Source organism: Delphinapterus leucas, chromosome 5, assembly GCF_059928025.1.
Source record: "Delphinapterus leucas isolate spDelLeu-1000000601 "Yukka" chromosome 5, BTC_Dleu_Yukka2, whole genome shotgun sequence".
Lineage (NCBI taxonomy): Eukaryota > Metazoa > Chordata > Mammalia > Artiodactyla > Monodontidae > Delphinapterus > Delphinapterus leucas.
In genome coordinates, this window is record NC_143133.1 from 14,140,600 (window position 1) to 14,163,192 (window position 22,593).

A 22,593-nucleotide genomic window follows, 5' to 3' on the forward strand; every position below is an offset into this window, starting at 1 on the left:
CCTCTTTCCAGCCAGATTTTCTTCATATACTTTAATCTTTCAGAACAGATTAAATGCGGGGAAGCAGATATGGCAGTCCAGCTGTCTTCCATGAAGTCAGATATTTAAAAGTTTTACAAAACTGAAGTAATGCTACACTACTCACTAAAAAAATTTGGGGGGGTGTATTGGAAAACAAAGTTATTTTTATTAAAAACGTTATAAATGTTAGCATTCGTGGGTTGAATTGTGTCTGCCAAAAGATACGCTCAAGTCTTAACCACCAGTACCAGTGAATGTGATCTTTGGAAATAGGTCTTTGCAGATGTAATCAAGTTAAAATTAGGCCATACTGGATTAGAGTGGGCCCTAATCCAGTGACTGGTGTCCTTATAAGAAGAGAGTAATTTGATCACAGGAATGAGAATGCCATGTGAGGAAGGAGGCAGAGATTGGAATCATGCATGTATAAGCCAAAGCATGACAAAGATTGCCTTCAACCACCAGGAGCTAGGAGAGGGGCATGGAACACATCTTTCACTGGAACACCTTCAGAAGGAGCATGGTCCTGTGGACACCTTGATTTTGGCCTTCTAACCTCCAGAACTGCAAGAGAATTTCTGTTGTTTAAGGCCACTCAGTCTGTGTTACTTTTTCATAGCAACCCTAGAAATCTAATACAACATGTAATGAGTTTATTATTGTTATTTTAACATTAATCGATATTTAAAAAGATTTCTTGGTCTTCCCTGGTGGTGCAGTGGTTAGGAATCTGCCTACCAATGCAGGGGACACAGGTTCGAGCCCTGATCCAGGACGATCCCACATGCCACGGAGCAACTAAGCCCGTGCGCCACAACTACTGAGCCTGTACTCTAGAGCCCGCGAGCCACAACTACTGAAGCCCGCGCACCTAGAGCCCGTGCTCTGCAACAAGAGAAACCACCGCAATGAGAAGCCCGCACACCACAATGAAGAGTAGCCCCTGCTCGCCGCAACTAGAGAAAAGCCTGAGCACAGAAACGAAGACCCAACGCAGCCAAAAATAAATAATATAAATAAAATAAATAAATTTATAATATGTGTGTATTTCTTAGTTTTAATTTGTAATGTAGTAATATTGATAAATGTAATCTACATAAACAAAAGCTCCTTAGGGTCTCCAAGTTTTAAGAGTATAAATGATTCCTGAGGCCAAAAAGTTTGAGAACCGTTGTTCTCTTTCTTCCCTAGGCTCCTCAAAATCTTCACCATACCTATAATATCAGTTACCCTATAAGCACAAGTGATTGCAAGTTTTTTTTCTTTTACCCAAACCTCTTCTCTGAGCCTCAGATTCATATATGCTACTGTCTCTTTTTAGACATCAAAAATCTGTACATGCCAGACTAGACTCTAGATCCATTCCCTCACACTGGTCTTCTTCCAGGGTTCTCTATTTCTTTGAAAAGTCACCACTCACTTATCTTCTATTCCAACTCATCACCAATCCATCACCTGAAATCCATCTCTGGAATCCATCCAACTCTCTCTGTATCCACTGCCGTCATAATTTTAGCTATCATCATCCCTCACCTGGACCACTCTGATAGCCTGCCAGTTGATCTCTTTGCATAGACTGCTGGCCCCCTACAACTAGTTCTTTTCACTGCAGCCAGAGTGAATGAGCTGTTTAAAATGCATTAAATCATATTCAATCTCCCACAACTCCACATCTCCCCACACCATCCCCACCTGCGCCACCTGAAAAAAACCCTTAATGCCTTCCTGTAGTTTTGCATAAACACCAAAATCCTTAACCTAACCTTCAGGACAATGCATGCCCTAGTCATGACACTTATAAAATATTTTCAGGAGCAAATTCCACTAAACAAAATTGACTCTTTGATCAATTTTTCTATAGAGCAGTTAAGCTAGTTTCATTTTTATGCTAATTTTTAACTAAAATAATGTGAGGCCAATTCTTGTCCCCCTTAATTTTATATTGTGAATGTTCTTTGAAGACTTTTTTTTTTCCTTTCTTTCTCTTTCATTTTCTTTCTGGCTGTGCCAAGTGCTTGCGGGATCTCAGTTTCCCAACCAGGGATTGAACCCAGGCCATGCCAGTGAAAGCCTGAAATCCTAACCACTAGGCCGCCAGGGAACTCCCTGAAGACCTTTGTTTTGACTGCGTTTCCTAGGTCAAATTTGCCGTTCTAAATTTCGTCAAGAAATTTTGATACATTCATAAACTTTTTTCACTTTAGCTGTGTTTGACTTTAGAGTGATTAGTTAGTTCTGTATAATCTGATATTTCCTTGGTTAATTTGCACTAAAAATATTATCAAGGAAATATGATTCTTCGTTTATATTTGACCTGTATGACTGTACCTATCATTAGTTTTGTTTTCTGTTGTTTATTTCTATAAGTAATTTATCTACAGATGATTAGTATTTATTCTTTAACCAATGAGCTGTCCCCTTTGTGTAGTTCAGGATTGTTCTATTATCAAACTCCGTTTCTTCCAATTCCTTGAGGGCATAAAGAACATTCTCAGCGTCATAACATTTTGCTTTGTAAATATATATTCTTTTCTAAGGTTTTTCTTAATATTATGTAATACTATAAAACCATATCTGCAACTTGCTTGTTTTTTTAATCTTAAATTATAGATTGGCTTGCCATGGCTTTAAGGAAGCTTTTTAAAATGGGTACATCAGTTTATTTCTCTATTTAATGCATTTTCTAATACATCTGAGTTTCACCTGCTATAAGAAGGTAGGTGGCTGAAAACAGGGCAGGTCAGCTATATTGTGAAAAAGGGCTCTGCCACTTTTTTATAGGAAGAATGTTTATCAGAATTCCAGACCGTGTGCTGAAATAATAAACACTTTAAGAGGTGCTGTATCTGCAACATTTGAAGCATCTTTTCCAATTTGGCACAAGGTTTGCACCATAGAAATTCTTAGGTATTTCAGCCTAATTATTCCACTGCTAGAAATTTATCATAAGCCACTAATCTCAAAGAAAATTTTAAAAATGACTGTGTCTGTTTTTTATGTTTGAAATCATACGTGCAATGGTAAAATTTTTAAACAACAATGTCATTAATTGAAAAGTTTAAGTTTTCCCTTCTACTCACTCCCCAGAAATAGTCATAGTTCCTTGTATATTATATCCTTCCAATTTTTTCTATGCATGTTTATATATCCTTTTTCTTTGCATACTGTATATTATTTCAATAACTCTTGGATATCTTTACATATCAGTGTAAAGATAAAACTACTAATAAAAAACTAAAGATTTCTAGACCCTACTAAGTGGTTTTGAATCTGAGTTCCTCCCTCATTTTTTGTGAGGTGAATTCATATGTATCCAGATGGAAGTACCAAAACACATTCCCAGTAAGAATAATTTGTTCTATTAGTGCCATTGCTCAAGTTTATTATTGTTGACCTAATATAACATCTGTGATCAAGGGAGTATGTAGATCATGCTATGGTTCCTTTTTTTTCTTTTTTTTTTTTTTTTTTTTGGCTGCACCTGGTCTTAGTTGCAGCACTCAGTATCTTCGTTGCAGCATGCGGACTTCTTAGTTGTGGCATGCACGTGGGATCTAGTTCCCCGACCAGGGATCGAAACTGAGCCCCCTGCATTGGGATCGTGGAGTCTTACCCACTGGACCACCAGGGAAGTCCCCATGCTATGGTTCTTCTGTAGCAGTTGGATCATTTAGAAATTGACAAACGTCATCTATTTACAATGCTTGGTGTCAGTTTATTTATCTCTTGTAAAAATAAAATACAGTGTGTGTGTGAAAAAAAAAAAAGGGTTAAAGATTTGATAAGCTGTTTCTCCAAAGAAGGTACGCAAATGATCAATAAGCACATGAAAAGATGCTCAACATCATTACTCATCAGGGAAATGCAAATTAAAGCCACACCCACTAAATTGGCTAAAATCCAAAAGACAGACCAAACCAAGTATTGTCAGAATGTAGGGCAAATGGTGGGAATGTAAAATGGTGCAGCCTCTTTGGAAAGCAGTTTGGCAGTTTCTTAACAAGCACTTCCCATATGACCCAGCCATTCTATACCTAGGTGTTTACTCAAAAGAAATGAAAACTTGTGTCCATGCAAAGACTTGTATACAAACGTTCACAACAGCTTTATTAGTAATAGTCAAAAACTGGAAACAGTCCAAATGTCCATCAATAGGTAAATGGATAAACAAACTATGGTATATCTGTACAATGTAATACTATTTAGCAATAAAAAGGAATGAACTACTAAAAAGAAAACAAAAAAAAGAAATTGACAAATGGGTACTGTTTATAAGTCAATCAAAATCGTAAAAATTTTGTCCATTTAAAAATAGTAAATAAAAATACTTCTTTTGGTGACTCACAAAACCATTACAAAATTGTTTTTATAATGTAATTAATGTCAATCTATTATTTGCCTTGTAGTACCTGGAGTTTAATGAGAATGAATGATATTCATAGGAGTAAATATATAGGTCTCCAGACATTTTCCATTATCTCCTGTTTCTTGGTTATTTACTTACTGATATAATCTCTACCTCCTCACTTGAAATTTTCAGGTTCAATCTTTTCTCAAAATTCTTAGGAAATCTTGAGGGAAATTTTTCTTAGCTATTTTTGTTGAATAATAGTGTGAAAACTCATTTTTAAAAATTTCCTTTTGTTTCAAACAATTTAGATATAAAGTTTTAAGATTTCAACCGTTTGTCAGTTAAATCTAAGTAAGAAATATGGGAAGATCAGATAAAAGTCCTTAGTCATTTTGAGAAATAAATAGGAAGTGAAATCATACTCACTATATTTTAGAGTATCTCTTTAAGTATATATGATTAGATAATGTAGTTAATTTGAGAACTTTGTCCAAGTTAATTTTAAAACCTGGGTGATAGTATAAGGATTTACTATAACATATGACATTACTGTACTATAACTGGACACTTGGAAAAATATGTACTTCATAGAAGGCTATGTGTTATGTTGACATCTATGTCTTAAGAAGATAAACTGCCTAGAACATTTAATGCCTAATTTTAAAAATATAATTCCAAGATGGATAATTCAACAACAAAATAATCAAAATATTCCTGTTTTCTTGTTTAATAGTGTTCGAACAACATGCAGTTATCAATCAGACAAATTAAAGACAGTCAATTATGGAAACTTTTGGTTTTACAATATGATTTGAAATTCTTTCTTATTCAAGGAATTGGTTTGCTCATTACCCCTTTCTTGAATCAACAACAGTCTCTTCTCTCCTGGATCATTTTCATCAACATATAGACAAACTTTAGTGTTCACTGTCAAACAAACAAAATCTAATTTGAAACCATTTCCCCCTCCAGTCACTGCTAGTCTTTCTAGCATACCTTTCCAAAGAGAAGCTTATAGTTGCTATCTTCACATCCTAGCCCCTCCCCCATTCACTCTTTTTTTTTTTAACATCTTTATTCGAGTATAATTGCTTTACAATGGTGTTTTAGTTTCTGCTTTATAACAAAGTGAATCAGTTATACATATACATATATCTTTTCCCTTTTGCATCTCCCTCCCTTCCCCCATTCACTCTTGTTTTAAAAATTGTGATGAAATTTACCATTTTAACTATTTTTATTTATATATATTTTTGGCCTCGCTGTGCAGGACCCTCAGCAGTGAAAGCATAGAGTCCTAACCTCTGGACCACCAGGGAAATTACCCTTTAACTATTTTTAAATGTATTGTTTAGGGGCATTAATATATTCACAATGTGCCACCATCATCACCATCCATTTCTAGAAATTTTTAATCTTCTCAAACTGAAATTCTATACTCATCAATCAATAGTATCCCATTCCCCCCTCCTCCCAGCCCCTGGTAACCAACATTCTACTTTCTGTCTCTGAATCTGACTGCTCTAGGTAGCTCCTGTAAATGGCATATTACATTATTTGTCCTTTTGTGTCTGGCTTATTTCACTTAGCTTAATTTTTTCCAAGGTGCATCCGTGTTGTAGCATATGTCAACATTTCATTCCTTTTTAGGGCCGAAAAATACAACATTTTGTTTATCCATCTGTCGATGGACATTTGGGTTGTTTCCATCTTTTACCTATCATGAATAATGCTGCTATGAACATTGATGTATAAGTATCAGTTTGAGTTCATGCTTTCAATTATTTTGAATAGATATTTAAAAGTGGAATTGTTGCAGGAAAGAGAGTGGGGCACGAGAGGATGGTCACGTCCCAAGTCACATCCCTGGGACAGCCTCTGAGTGTGGGTTCTTGGCTTACCACTAGAAAGAATTCAAGAGCAAGCCATAGTAAAGAGAAAGAAGTCTTATTCAGGGAGAAACACACTCCATTGACAGAGTGTGGGCCATCTCAGAAGGTGGGAGAGGCATCAGTGTATGAGGTTGTCAGTTTTTAAAGGAGTGGGTAATTTCATAGGCTAATGAGTGGGAGGAATATTCTGGCTATTTTGGGGAAGGGGTGGCGATTTCCAGGAATTGGGCCACCACCCACTTTTGACCTTTATGGTCGGCCTTGGAACTGTCATGGCACCTGTGGTTGTGTCATTTAGCTTGCTGATGTGTTACAAAGAGTGTATACTGAGGCTCAAGGTCTAGTGGAAGTCCACTCATCCTCCATCTTGGACCTAGTTGGTGCTAATCAGTTTATGTCATATCCTTAGGCTATGTCATTCTTTTAAAGGTTGTGCCCTGCCCCCTTCCTGTCTCAGAATGGCCAGATTGTATGGTAATTCTATGTTTACTTTTTGAGGAACTACCATACTGCTTTTCACAGTGGCTGCACCATTTTACATTTATACCATCAATGCACAAATGTTCCAATTTCTCAATGTCCTTGCCAACAGTTGTTACTTTCCATTTTTGGTTAATAGCCATCCTAAGGGCTGTAAAGTACAATCTCACTGTAGTTTTGATTTGCATTTCCCTACTGATCTTTTCATGTACTTTTTTTTTTTTTTTTTTGCGGTACGCGGGCCTCTCACTGCTGTGGCCCCTCCCGTTGCGGAGCACAGGCTCCGGACGCGCAGGCTCAGCGGCCATGACTCACGGGCTCAGCCGCTCTGTGGTATGTGGGATCCTCCTGGGCTGGGGCACGAACCTGTGTCCCCTGCATCGGCAGGTGGACTCCCAACCACTGCGCCACCAGGGAAGCCCGCATTATGTCTTTTAAAAGAGTACATAAAGTAAAAAATATTTTATTGCTAAAAAATGCTAACCATCATCTGAGCCTTCAGTGAGTCGTAATCTTTCTGCTGTTGGAGGTCTTGCCTTAATATTGATGGTTGTTGACTGATCAGGGTGGTGGATGCTAAAGGCTGGGGTGGGCGTGGCCATTTCTTAAAATAAGACAACCATGAAGTTGCCGCATTAACTGACTGCTTCCCTTCACAAACAATTTCTCTATAGCATGCAATGCTGTTTGATAGCATTTTACCCCAGTAGAACTTCTTTCAAAATTGGAATCAATCCTCTTGTTAAACCCTACCGCTGCCTTACCAACTAAATTTGTGTAATATTCTAAATCCTTCATTGTTATTTCAACAATCTTCATGGCGTCTTCACTAGGAGTAGATTCCATCTCATGAAACCACTTTCTTTGCTTATCCATAAGAAGCAATTCCTGGACTTCCCTGGTGGTCCAGTGGTTATGACTCTGCACTCCCAATGCGGGGGGCACGGGTTCAATCCCATGTCGGTGAAGATGCCCGCATGCCTCGTGGTGCGGCTGGAAAAAAAAAAAAGTAACTCTGTATCCATTCAGGTTTTATCATGAGATTGAAGCAATTCAGTCATATCTTCAGGCTCCACTTCTAATTCCAGTTCTCTTTCTATTCTACCATACCTGCAGTTCCTTCCTCCACTGAAGTCTTGAACACTTAAAAGACATCCATGAGGGTTGGAATCAACTTCTTCCAAATTCCTGTTAATGTTGATATTTTGACCTCTTTCCATCAATCACAAATTATCTTAATGGCATCTAGAATGGCGAATCCTTTCCAGAAGGTTTTCAATTGACTTCGCCTAGATCCATCAGATAAATCACTATCTATGGCAGCTATAGCCTTACAAAAGCTATTTCTTAAATACTGAGACTGAAAGTTGAAATGACTCCTTGATTCTCGGACTTCAGAATGGATGTTGTATTAGCAGGCATGAAAACAACAATCTCATTGTACATCCTCATCAGATCTCTTGGGTGACCAGGTGCATTGTTGGTGAGAATAATATTTTGAAGAGAATCTTTTTTTCTGAGCAGTAGGTCTCAACAGTGGGTTTAAAATATTCAGTAAGCCATGTTATAAAGAGATGTGCTGTCACCCAGGCTTTGTTTTTCCATTTATAACACACAGGCAGAGTAGATTTAGCATTATTCTTAAGAGCCCTAGGACTTTTTGGAATGGTAAATGAGCATTGGCTTCAACTTAAAGTCACCAGCTGCGTTAGCCCCTAACAAGAGAGCCAGCCTGTCCTTTGAAGCTTTGCAGGCAGGCATTGACTTCTTCTCTCTAGCTATAAAAGTCCTAGATGGCATCTTATTCCAATGGAAGAATGTTTCATTTACATTGAAAATCTGCTGTTTAATGAAGCCACCTGCATTACTTATCTTAGCTAGGTCATCTGGATAAATTGCTGCAGTTTCTGCATGAGCACTCACTGCTTCCCCTTGCACTTTTATGTTTTGAAGGTAGCTTCTTTCCTTAAATCTTACGAACCAATTTCTGCTAGTTTCAACCTTTTCTTTTGCAGCTTCCTCACCTCTCTCAGTCTCATAGAATTGAAGAGTCAGGGGCTTGCTCTGAATTAGGCTTTGGCTTAAGGGAATATTGTAGTTGGTTTGGTCTTCTATCCAGACCACCAAGACTTTCTCCATATCAGCAATAAGACTGTTTCAATTTCTTATCACTTGTGTGTTCACTGGAGTTGCACTTTTAGTTTCTTCCAAGAACTTTGCCTTTGAATTCACAAGTTGGCTAACTGCTGCAAGAGGCTTAGCTCTATTCTCTGGAGGAATTTGTTCCCAAAAGTGTCATGATTACTTTCTGATATAAAAAAACCCTGAAGACCTGGCAGGTATCAGGACACAGAGCACATTACCGGACCAGCTGCATAGAATCTTCATCCATTTTGGAGATACCAAAGAGTGAATTAAAGATATGACCCTAAAGAAGAAATAAGAGCAAACCCCAGATAGTCCTGTTGGTACAGTTCTGCAAGTGACAGCAAACCTATCTCCTCTCAAGTAGATTTTATTACTCAAAAGGTCTTCCCAATGCATCTCTCAGATTACCAATTTATTTTCTCTCACTTTACAGCCTAAGACATATAAAATGACATCTAGAAGGAAGACTATGAAATAATAAATGTACGAACATATTTATATTTTCAAGTAGAAAATATATTCAGTTCCATGTTATCGTTGTGTATCAACTAGCCAATTGGTGTTTTGTAGAGGAGTTGCAGGTTGGGGAATTAGTTCAGGACTGAATGCTTAGCAGGTGATGCTGTTGGTATAGGATTACAGTTGAGCTTGAGTAAAAACGCAGACCAGGATCAGTGATTGCCTTTTGCCTGAGTGTAAGGAGTTAAAGTCAGTTGTTATCTACAGGGCAAGGGAAGTGGATCAAAGGTCTATGAGTTCCTGACAAGTGTCTCTAAAACATACAATAGCAAAGGCATCTATTTTGGTGACTGATATGGATGGAAAAATCTTGAGGAGTAACTGCTCTAGAAGTGAAAGCAAAAATTTTCTAAAGAAATGCTTTAACTTTTCAAAGAGCCAATATATCTACTTTTTTTTTTTTTTTGGTGGTACGCGGGCATCCGCCGCGGCCTCTCCCACCGCGGAGCACAGGCTCCGGACGCGCAGGCCCAGCGGCCACGGCCCACGGGCCCAGCCGCTCCGCGGCACGTGGGACCCTCCCGGGCCGGGCACAAACCCTCGCACGCTGCATCGGCAGGTGGAGTCCCAACCACTGCGCCACCAGGGTAACCCATATTTGCATTTTAAAAAGCAATTTCATGTGGTTAAGAAGGGAATATGTGGAGCTTCCCTGGTGGTCCAGTGGTAAAGAATCCGCCTTCCAATGCAGGGGACGTGGGTTCGATCCCTGGTCAGGGAACTAGGATTCCACATGCTTCAGGGCAGCTAAGCCCACACCCCTCAACTAGAGAGTCCACATGCAGCAACGAAGACCCGACGCAGTCAAAAATAAATTAAATGAATAAACAATAATTTTTTTTTAAAAAAGAAGGGAAGATGTAATCTTTATGGTTGAAGAAAATAAAGCAAAAGGGGTAGCATTTCTTCCTTGCTCATACTTGTCTCTGCTTTATGTTTAAGGTTTACAGAAGCTTTGCTGCACGTAAGTGCATAAATGCACCCTCAGCTCATTCTGTTCTAATACACATCTACCCTTAACAATATAGAAGCAAAAGGGACACAGGCCCTCTTGGCTACTTTAATATCTCTTGGGTGCTGATAACACCCAGAAATTGGGAATTCTTTTCCAAAATCTATGTTGATTTAATGACTTTATATCCTTTCCTTCAGCAGCTATTCCTCTTCCCTTGAGTCCTTGAAAGCACATCGTTCTTTTTTAACATCTTTATTGGAGTATAATTGCTTTACAATGGTGTGTTAGTTTCTGCTTTATAACAAAGTGAATCAGCCATACATAAACATATATCCCCATATCTCCTCCCTCTTGCGTCTCCCTCCCATCCTCCCTATCCCACCCCTCTAGGTGGTCACAAAGCACCGAGCTGATCTCCCTGTGTTATGCGGCTGCTTCCCACTAGCTATCTATTTTACATTTGGTAGTGTATATCTGTCCATGTCACTCTCTCACTTCGTCCCAGCTTACCCTTCCCCCTCCCCGTGTCCTCAAGTCCATTCTCTACATCTGCATCTTTATTCCTGTCCTGCCGCTAGGTTCTTCAGAACCTTTTTTTTTTTTTTTTAAGATTCCATATATATGTGTTACCATACGGTATTTGTTTTTCTCTTTCTGACATACTTCATTCTGTATGACAGACTCCAAGTCCATCCACCTCACTACAAATAGCTCAATTTCATTTCTTTTTATGGCTGCGTAATATTCCATTGTATATATGTGCCACATCTTCTTTATCCATTCATCTGTCTATGGACACTTAGGTTGCTTCCATGTCCTGGCTATTGTAAATAGAGCTGCAATGAACATTGTGGTACATGACTCTTTTTGAATTATGGTTTTCTCAGGGTATATGCCCAGTAGTGGATTTGCTGGGTCGTATGGTAGTTCTATTTTTAGATTTTTAAGAAACTCCCTACTGTTCTCCATAGTGGCTATATCAATTTTAACAGTGCAAGAGGGTTCCCTTTTCTCCACACCCTCTCCAGCATTTATTGTTTGTAGATTTTTTGATGATGGCCATTCTGACTGGTGTGAGGTGATATCTAATTGTAGTTTTGATTTGCATTTCTCTAATGATTAGTGATGTTGAGCATCTTTTCATGTGTTTGTTGGCAATCTGTATATCTTCCTTGGAGAAATGTCTATTTAGGTCTTCTGCCCATTTTTGGATTGGGTTGTTTGTTTTGTTTGTTTTTTTGTTTTTTTTTGTGGTACATGGGCCTCTTACTGCTGTGGCCTCTCCCGTTGTGGAGCAACAGGCTCCGGACGCGCAGGCTCAGCGGCCATGGCTCATGGGCCTAGCCGCTCCGTGGCATGTAGGATCTTCCCGGACCACGGCACGAACCCGTGTACCCTGCATCGGCAGGCGGACTCTCAACCACTGTGCCACCAGGGAAGCCTGGGTTGTTTTTTTTTTTGATATTGAGCTGCATGAACTGCTTGTATATTTTGGAGATTAATCCTTCGTCAGTTGCTTCGTTTGCAAATATTTTCTCCCATTCTGAGAGTTGACTTTTCGTCTTGTCTATGTTTTCCTTTGCTGAAGCACATGGTTCTTAAACCTGGCTGCACATTAGAATTGCCCGGGGAGCTTGGGTACCTCAAGGCAACTAAATCTGAATCTTTGGGGTGAGGTCTGAGCATTCTTACCTATGTTTTTAAAACTCCCCCACATGATTTATTTTTATTTATTTTTATTATTTTGGTTGTGCCAGGTCTTAGTCGCAGCATGTGATATCTTCGTTTGCGGCATGTTTTTAGTTGCAGCATGTGGACTTAGTTGTGGCATGCATGTGGGATCTAGCTCCCTGAGCAGGGATCCAACCCGGGCCCTCTGCATTGGGAGCTCAGAGTCTTACCCACTGGACCACCAGGGAACTCCCCACCAGGTGATTCTAATGTGCAGCCAAGGCCTGAGATCCAATTAGAGCCATGGCTCTTAGGTTCTTCAAGTGTAACCCCTTAGATAACAGCATCAGTGTCCTAGGAAACTTGTTAGAATTACAAATTCCCCAGCCCTGCCCCAGACTCACTGAATCAGAAACTCTGGGCACTGGGGCCCAGAAATCTTTTTAACAAGTCTCCAGGTGATTCCTATGCAGGCTAAAATTTGAGAACCACTGACCTTAGAAGGGTGTTTTTCAAAACGTAATGTGTATTTGGACCATCTGGAGATCTTATTCAAATGCAGATTCTGACTCAGGAAGTTTGGGATGGCACCTGAGATTCTAAGTTTCTAACAAACTCCCAGAGGATGCTGCAAATCTACTGACCACACTTAGAGCAGTAAAGTGGTACGTACTTTAGGTAGGTACTTTATTCAGGTACTGTATATAGGAAAACTTTTATCCCAGCTAGTTTATACACAGATTAAACTTTTTACAGTTGTTTATACAGTTTTTCTTAATTAACACAATCTGGTGAATCTGCCTATTAGCTCTTTTAGTCCTGAGGAAAATCCTTGGATTTTTGGTCCAACATTTTCTAGTTAAAACTGTTTTCAAAGTCCTTCACACAGTCATTGGTTTCTTAGGATTCTGCCTATAACAGTATTCCTAGAATTAGGTTACTCTGCTCCTGCAAAATGGTCAAAATGTACCTCTTTTCCCTTTGTCTAATCTGCCATAACTTTTCTTTTATTTCTAAACCGAGTTTCTACAGCAGCCTCTACTCAGGACACCTATTCCCAGTCCTATAGTTCTTATCTCTAGATTTTAATTGTTTGCAGTACATTTACTAGTGTAAATGTAATAATATCTAATAGTGAGTTACACAACATTTAGATTGGTCTGTCAGAATGCTGGTTTCCCTGACATCACACATTTTGGGGGGAAATTTGGCTCTTGTTGTAGATACTGAATACTGTTTTGCTAGAGACTCCTTTGCTTATATTTGCCTTACGTTGTTTGGGTCATAATATTACTAAGAAGGAACATACACTTAGTTCAAGTTTGGCTATATTAATCAAATGTGACATGGGTTTTCTGCGTTTAGAATAATACATCTTGAACATAACAAGTAATTAATTTTTAAGACTTTTATTGTGAAGTAAAAAATATTTGGAAATTATTTTTAAAATTTCAGTTACAGAGTCAATAATTCAACAATCTTTATAAAAGAAAGCACCACCTTAAAATTTACATTCATAAGAAACAATCTAAAATGCATATGCTAAAATGATTTAATAGTACTTACAACATTATCAAATCATGAAATTCAGAAACGTTTTTTAACCACAGATCTAAGTCGGGGTGTCAGGCTCAGATGTCTTCAGGGCTAAGTGGGAAACACAAAGTAGTGAAGTAGTCTAATACAAGAGCTTGGAGTCTGGTGGATTATGGCAAACTGGGGAATGCATACCCAGTCTAAAGACTTCTCGAATTCAAAAATTTTGCTGGAGGTATTATGCACACTGAATAAAACAACTGTGGGACAAGCTGTCCTGTACTGATTGCCAGTTTGCAACTCTGGGCTAAATGAATTTCTAGCAATTTATGTACCCAATCTTCAAAATGGCAGACAGCACTTCTTTAGGTAGTTGTGTGCATATATTCTTAGAACATCTGGATAAGAGAAGAAATGTTAAAAACACCTCTTTCACATTTATTTGGGAGAAATTAGTTATGCCTAAGAATTAATTAAACTGAAATGAAATTTCATTCTTTTACCAATAGAAAGTTACATACCATAGTACATTATTGCTTAGTAGGAAATATTTATGTGAAAAATAAAGTACTGGTTTCACTAAAGCCATTGCTCAGAAAGCAATCACCTCACTAAGTACATAAGAAAATACTTGTAATTCAGTTAACAACAAGGTTTACTTTATCTTTAAAGGGTATTTTGTTGGAGAACTTTAGTAGATTTCACACTTTTAGTGAAATGTAAAGGTTCAAATCTGAACATGTAAAATTGCTATAGCTCAAATGGCTGTAACTATGTTTGTTTGTTATGTCAAAGTACTTTTACAGAATTTACAACACTGTATGCCATCAGTGACTTCACATTAATCATTTAAAAATAGTTTTTAAAAATTAAGGTGATGGAGGCATTAGAGGGCCAAATAAAATCTCCTTTAAAAAGCTACAAAGGCATCTTATAATTCAAATATCCTTACTAGACTAGGAATACATATTTTAAAATAACCCACAGACAACACATATTTCAAAAAACTAAAACTCAAATATATTTTTTCTAAACCCCAAATATTTTCTACTTTTAAAAACATTTTCGTTCTTGGCTTGAGAAGTTTAACATAAAAAGAAAGCACCAGGAATTCCCTGGCGGTCCAGTGGTTAGGACTCTGCACTCTCGCTGAGGGCCCGGGTTCAATCCCTGGTTGGGGAACTAAGATCCCACAGGCCGTGTGGTGCAGCCAAAAAAGTTTAAAAGTAAAATAAAATAAAAAGAAAGCACCAAGTGTAGCCATATAATATTTTTCAAAAGTACTAGTTATTATATCTTTTCCGTAAAATAAAGTTTATACGGACAGATCAATTTCATATGTGGCCATTAATTTCTGAAATTAAAAAACCAAAGCTGTTAAGTACTTGGCCTAAAGTTAGATGTTTAGCAAATTCAGAGTATGTATACAAGAAAATGTTAACAAACAGTTATTAATTAACGCAATAGGTCTTTCATTATTTCAGTGTTCATGAATTGAATCTTTTCAAGTAGGGGAAAAATGTTTGGCATTTTTTTCTAACCTAATATTTGGCAAAGTTTTAAAGTTTAGCCAAGTCTTATGCATCTTATCTGCATTCTCACATTCAATTTAATTATTAAAAGTACTTAAGTAGAGAGCAAAAAGGATTTTTTAGTATTCAAAGTTAAAACTGATTTTACACATGATAAGTATCCATGGCAGAAAATTAAAGTTGAAAATAAGATTATAAATTCACTGTGGATCCGTAAAAGAAAAAACATGTTTCTCGAATCAAATCAATAATAGAAATGTCATGTAAGGTCATATATACAATATAGGGTGACATATTACAAACTAAGTTTGACTTAGCAGTTCTTTAAAAACCAATAGGGTTTCTATGAATAAATTTATTTTAAATTAATAAATTATTCATAATTTAAAATGTAAAGTTTACATAAATAGTAACAACAGACTAGATATTGATTTTATGGGATTCCCACAAATAGTACAAAATAGTTCAGCATTATTTCATCCAAATATTGGTTTACAATTATTCAAATGTATTTAAAGATTATAGTTGACTGATCTGTAACACTGAATTCCAGACTAAATTGACAGCAATTAGATATATAGTGCTGTCTGCTTGTTCTTCACATCATCAAAGGATCAAACTCCTTCCATAAGAAACATGATGGCTGCACTGGTTACATACGTGATCCCATTAGTTAGCGTATTTACGGAGGAAGCGTTCAAATGCGTCATAGATGGCGCGCCTAAAATTAAATATGAAAGAAAAACTACAAGTAATTAGCAAAAAAAGGGGGACAGACAGTGTCTTTACTATAAGTTATTTCCAAATAACCTGTGTCTTGCAAGCTGACCTCCTCTCCAAATATCAATAGCTGTGGAAGAGGCAGGTACGTGAGGCTGAGTGTTTGGATCCATGTAACTTCACCAGCACTGGAAAACTTCAAATGTACTTCCAACCGATGGTTCATAAATGCCATCTTTTCCCATGAAGCACTTTTTTGTGCCTTTAAATTTATATATGTATACATTTATGTATAAAATATGAAATGATAAAATGAAAAGGAACTGGTTTCTTTTTATTCTGTTACTTGTTGAAAATTAACTGGCTATAGAACTTTTCAAATGTAATATTCAATCTACTGCATAGGTTATGATATAGCAACTGAACTTAAAAGCCTTAGTTTCCGGGGCTTCCCTGGTGGCGCAATGGTTGAGAGTCCGCCTGCCGATGCAGGGAACACGGGTTCGTGCCCCGGTCCGGGAGGATCCCACATGCCGCGGAGCGGCTGGGCCCGTGAGCCATGGCCGCTGAGCCTGCGCGTCCAGAGCCTGTGCTCCACAAGGAAGAGGCCATAACAGTGAGAGGCCCGCGTACCGCAAAAAAAAATAAAAATAAAAAATAAAAAAGCCTTAGTTTCCTACATTAACTCCACTAGGTATTGTAGTATTTTAACTGGAAAGGAAGAGTCAAACTGATCTGGCCCAGGTTCATAAGATATTATTTTTAAGGCTTATTTTTTTTTCCTATTGTCAAATACATTTTCATTGTAGAAAATTCAGAAAAAGGGAAAAAAGTCATAATCCCATCACTCTAAGATATCTACATTTAATCTTTTCCTACAAGCTTTTTTTAAAAAATGCTTATGTCTGTATTTTCACCCAGTTTAAATGATAACTGAGATCATATTAATCCTGTGTTATACTTGTTTGACTAAGCATTTCCCCACATCCTTAAAAAGATATTAACTTTAAAACTGGCACCTGCTACAGACTGTGATTTCCAATTTGTTGGAAAGACAAAGCTTTGTATAATGTTTGTGTGTATTTCGCTCAAAAAATCTATAAAATGAGGTCTAAGGTTGCAATCTGGGCTTGTGTACATGGTATGAGGAGCGTTAGTGAAGATATACATATGCATTTTAAATTATTTGAATAGTCTCTTATTCATTTGTATTATCAATCAGTTCTAAATAACTTAACCCAAATTATTGGAGCACATAAAGGATTGGCTTGTTTTATTTTTAAATCTGGGGAATGAAAAGACTGAATTTGTAAAATTCTACTACTCCAATGTCATTTTTTTTTTTTTTTTTTTTGCGGTACGCGGACCTCTCACTGTTGTGGCCTCTCCCGTTGTGGAGCACAGGCTCTGGACACGCAGGCTCAGCGGCCATGGCTCACAGGCCCAGCCGCTCTGTAGCACGTGGGATCTTCCCGGACTGGGGCATGAACCCACGTCCCCTACATCGGCAGGCAGACTCTCAACCACTGCGCCACCAGGGAAGCCCTAAATTTTGTTAGGTTTTGAAGTAACTAGTGGGGAGTAGGAGAGGCCAAATGGCTTAGCAGTTACTCCACCAGAGCATGTTATTTAATCCTTTTTGTTTCCTGTGTTTCTGTGTAAAGGTGATATTAAAAATAACATATGAAGCAATTGCTCTAGTACCTGGCACATGTTGATAGCTAACATTTATCTCTTTCTCAAATGAAGCCTTCAGATTAGCACTTATGAGTTTTTACTGCTGACTTCTATTCTTCCTAATGCCTCTCAGCCACACTCCCACGTAGATACATAAAAGAGTAAAAGAAATTTGACAACGATTTACTAAAACAAGCATGTGCGCTCCCTGCATTCACATGTATAACAGAACTTTAGACTCTTGAGCAACCCTAGCAACACTAAGTACTCACAATTTTCGTTTGTTTTTGTCTTAGTTTTGCTGTGCCAGAGGGTCACTTGAGTACTGGATAAGTAGTCTGCTCACTCACCAAGTAACAGGGACTCAAATGCTTGATACATGAGTATTTTTTAAAAGATCATACTATAAAAAGAAAGGGTTACTATATTCTTGAGGACATTACAGACTTGGAGAATTAGACTGTACCTCAAAAAGGTGATATCTATAAACTGAACTACATAAGCAACAACATACAAAGAATTATTCCTTAGGTTAAAAAGAACTAAAACATGTCAAACACACAGCACGCGCATTCTTCTATTATACCACTATCCAGCTGGCAGTTTTGGAACACTGCACAGGGCACTGGTCTAAGCACTTCGTGTGAACTAATTTAACCATTAATGATAAATATTCCAATGATACCTTTTACAATCAAATCTGAATAGAAGTAGAAATAAAACAGTTTTTTTATCAAAAAACTAGAATAATAGCAAAAAGTCTTTATAAATTTTATCAAATACCAGAGTCATACAAGGTTATTAAAAATAAAACCAGTATTTCACTTTTCTTTTAGGGTTCAATATTCACCTGCTACTGAAAAACATTGCTAGATTATTCCACAGATACTCAGGTCATTCTGAGAGAAGAACATCACAGTGGAGTGAAAAGTTCATGATGAGCTAAAGCGAGTTTTGCAAACGCTAATGTTCCTCCCTACACCCTAAAACACCTGGCTATTAATATTTCAAGAGGGTAAAACCACACAACAAAGCATGCCTATCATATGCTATTTCCTAGTTCTCTAGAAGGAAAAGAAAATAAAAAGACAAGATAGGAAAGAGTATCACAGTGTGAGAATTGTGAGAGGCAGGAAGGAAATAAGAGGGCTAAAATGTATAATAAAAATACCCAATCTTTATATTTGTTGAGCCAAAAAAGTCCCCAAAACAAACAACAAATAAATAGACACCTGTTAGACCAATCATCTTACCTGAAGAGTCCTTGTTTAAAAAGATAAGCACTAATATGACCCCCTTCTAGATATCGGATTTCACAACCAGGCCAAATTTCTTGTAGACTTCGAACTCCTGTTCGTGGAATATAGGCATCTTCTTTGGCTTGAACCACTATGATGAGGCTTGGGTCAACTGGAACTAGGTACAGGATTTTTTTAAGATGCAACATATATACTTTTAAGAAGCTCTAAGAATTTTATATAAATACTAGTAATCATACTGGAAAATAAAATACACCATACAGTGCAGTAAGTAAAACATTTGCCGAACTAAAACTTCTGATTATTAAACTTCTGATTATTATTATCTAATACAAAATTGAGATGAATATTCTAAAGAAGATACAAAACCCAATGTTTTTAAAGAACTAATAAAATGGTCTTAGATTTTCATGGATAAAATTTAAATATGATACATTTACATAACCAACTTATCTTAGAAAACACAATGTGGAGCCAACAATAAATATATTCTTGAAAATATGAAATTATCTTGTAAAGCATCCTTAAAAATATTTCACCTATTTTACATATCATCAGCATGATTATCACATATCATCAGCAAATATTCTCAATTTCATATAAAAATTAATACCTGAGAAATTTGCTACATGAGTACATTCATCCATAACTCCTTTCATAAATATTAAAGATTCTTTCTGAAGAGTGTTTCTTCTTTGTTCTTTACTGAGTAGGTGGTATGACTGAGGATTACAGCGCGTATAACTACTTTTGTTGGTTGAAAGTGTTTGATTGAAGCACCCCATCCTAGAGGTATCTTGCAACAAGAGTCCTTCTGATGTGGCACTGATAGATGTTTTACTAGATTTATGGCACTCAGCAGCTTTTTGGGACACAACTTGGTCCGCCATATCTAAATTTAAAGTTCTAGAAACCAGGTTAAGGTTAGTTAGCTTGTCTGCACTGCTAGGGAAGTGTTTCAGGAACTCTTGTCCCATTTTGAAAGAATCTGCCTGATTATATGAAAGAAAAGAAAATGTCATTTAATATAAAATAGGATTTTATTTAACAACCTTGTTAAAACAGAGAAAACACAAACATCCATCAGTGGATAAACAAAATGTAGTATATACATACAATAGATTATTATTCAGTCTTAAAAGGGAATGAAATTCTGACACATGCTACAACATGGATGAACTTTGAAGACATTATGCAAAATGAATAAGCCAGACACAAAAGGACAATATTGTATGATTCCATTTTTATGAGGTACCTAGAGTACTCAAATTCATACAGATAGAAAGTAGAATGGTAGTTGCCAGGGGATGGGAAGAGGGGTGAATAGAGTTTTGTTTCATGGGTACAGAGTTTCAGTTTAGGAAGATGAAAAAGTTCTGGAGATGGATGGTGGTGATGGTTGCACAACAATGTAAATGTACTTAATACTACTGAACCGTACACTTAAAAATGGTTAAAATGGTAAATTTTATATTGTGTATATTTTACCATAATAAAAACAAAAAGAGAAAAGAGATGTCAAAATTTAACTGAGGATGAAGATAAATGATACTTTATTGCTGAATGTTTCTTACTAAATAGTAAAGACTATCATTTAGCCTGTGACATGTGTTTTGTTTTGTTTTGGCTGCACCTTGCGGCTTGCAGGATCTCAATTCCCTGACCAGGGATTGAACCTGGGTCCCCAGCAGTGGAAGCACGGAGTCCTAACCACTGGACCTCCAGGGAATTCCCGCCTGTGTCATGTTTTTTATTGCCAAAGTTTTGAAATCCATGATTTGCTTTAACCTTAGAACTTCTAAAATTCTTATGAGTGCATCCTGGCAGTAATACACCAGCCACCCCAAATCCCTTTCTCAGGCTGAACTAAGAAAAATTAAAAATTATCAAGGTTGGACATCCCTGGTGGTGCAGTGGTTAAGAATCCACCTGCCAATGCAGGGGACACGGGTTCGAGCCCTGGTCTGGGAGGACTCCACATGCCGCAGAGCAACTAAGCCCGTGCGCCACCACAACTACTGAGCCTGTGCTCTAGAGACCAAGAGCCACAACTACTGAGCCCGTGTGCTACAACTACTGAAGCCCGTGCGCCTAGAGCCCAAGCTCCCCAAAAGAGAAGCCACTGCAATGAGAAGCCCGTGCACCACAGCAAACAGTAGCCCCCACTCGCCGCAACTAGAGAAAGCCCGCACACAGCAACGAAGACCCAATGCAGCCAAAAATAATAAATAAATAAATTAAAAACAAAAAACTTATAAACATGTTCAATTTCACTTATCCTTAAGTAAATTTTTTTTTGCTGAGGGATGCAGGATCTTAGTTCCATGACCAGGGATTGAAGCCATGCCCCCTGCAGTAGAAGCGTGGAGTCCTAACTACTGGACGGCACCGCCAGGGAAGTCCCTACTTAAGTAAATTAAATAAAAACTATACCAAATTTCCCTGTCTGGTTGACCAAAAAACCATGTAAGTCTGATAACACACTGAATTTGTGAACTTATGGGGAAACAGACACACATGTTCCTGCCGGTAGTGTAAATTCACACAACTAGAATTAGACAAAATCTAAGATTACAACTGCTTATACCCTTCTACTCAGCAACAACATTTCTAGGAATTTGCACTTGTGAACTGATGCATGTACAATGTTACTCATTGCAGAACTGTTTGTTAATAGTGAAGGATGAGAAGCAACATAAATGCCCATCAACAGGATACTGGTTAATAAATCATGGTACATCCGTCCATATAATAGGCTGTTATGCAGCAGTGAAAAAGAAAAAGGAAACATTTGTGTATTGTCCATAAGAAAAGGGAAGAGAGAAAAGTTGAGATTTCTTTCAGTTTGAAAAATTCCTTGAAATACTAAATAATATAGTGGGTTATTTGTTGACAGAGATAGGACCTAGGCAAACTGGGAACAAGGGTGGGAATCGTTTTACTATATTTCTTTTTATGCTTTTTGATGCTTGAACTATATGACCATACAACCTATTTAAAAAATAAAAGAACGAAAAATGGGTTGAAGGCAAGGGAAAACAAACAAACCACAACAACCTGGTTAGCAGAACAAATCACTAAAGCTATCCAGATCACAGAAATATAAAAAGGAAGGAAAGGAAGTTTAGTAACATCAGGAAATGGAAGATCAAAGCATCCTAGAATTATTCAGAGCAGTACATCAACAAATTTAATTTCTTTTGATTGGGAAAACACAGTTTTTAAAATAAAAAAAAGGAAGCTGGCTTGATATTTCTTGAATATTCATAACTGTGAACTAGTTCTAACTAAGACAAAAGCACTCTTGTATACAATCACCAAGAGTCACAGAGAGAAAGGGCTGGAGAAGAATACACTGTCATTTCAGACAGCCAAAATTTATGAACCTCCCTTAAAAAATGCATGTTAGGTTTTCTCATAAGCTCTCAAATATAAGTATCTTTCTGATTATATGTATAGTGGGACACAGGAACTAGCTAACAGGGAGAGCTATTTTGTAATAAAGTTCTTAGGCAAGTAATTAACTGCCCTTTGAGGCTCCGCAAAATAGACCTATTTTACAAGAGTGAGCCCCCCTCCCCCCCGCCTCCCTTCCCCCCTCCCCCTTCCCCCTTCCCCTCCCCCCACCGCCCCCCGTGCCCCCCCCCACCGCCTCCTCCCTCTCCCCCTTCCCCGACCAAGCTGCACTGCAGGCTGGATCTTCTTCCAGACCAGGGGTCAAACCCGTGCGCCTGCAGTGGGCGTGCAGAGTCCTAACCTCTGGACTGCCAGAGAAGTCCCCTACAAGAGTGAGTTTTATTTTGATGGAATTACAAATAAAAAGTCCTCGTTG

General features: G+C 37.8%; 1 protein-coding gene across 5 annotated transcripts in view; it reads right to left on the reverse strand.

The window, feature by feature from the left end:
• Window positions 1–14,466: 14,466 nt before the first annotated feature.
• The window catches only part of ABHD18 (abhydrolase domain containing 18), a 33,817-nt gene continuing 25,690 nt past the window's right edge, over window positions 14,467–22,593 (reverse strand). For 4 of the 5 annotated variants that reach the window (XM_089911521.1, XM_089911522.1, XM_089911524.1 and 1 more), the window contains 3 exons: window positions 19,375–19,753; window positions 18,756–18,918; window positions 14,467–15,826 (listed from right to left, as the gene is read on the reverse strand). In XM_089911521.1, the coding sequence (XP_089767647.1) occupies window positions 15,775–15,826; window positions 18,756–18,918; window positions 19,375–19,753 (594 nt within the window). In that variant the 3' untranslated portion in view covers window positions 14,467–15,774. Of the gene's footprint in view, window positions 15,827–17,529; window positions 18,919–19,374; window positions 19,754–22,593 lie in introns of all 5 variants that reach the window. The other variant, XR_016393196.1, reaches the window with a different exon arrangement.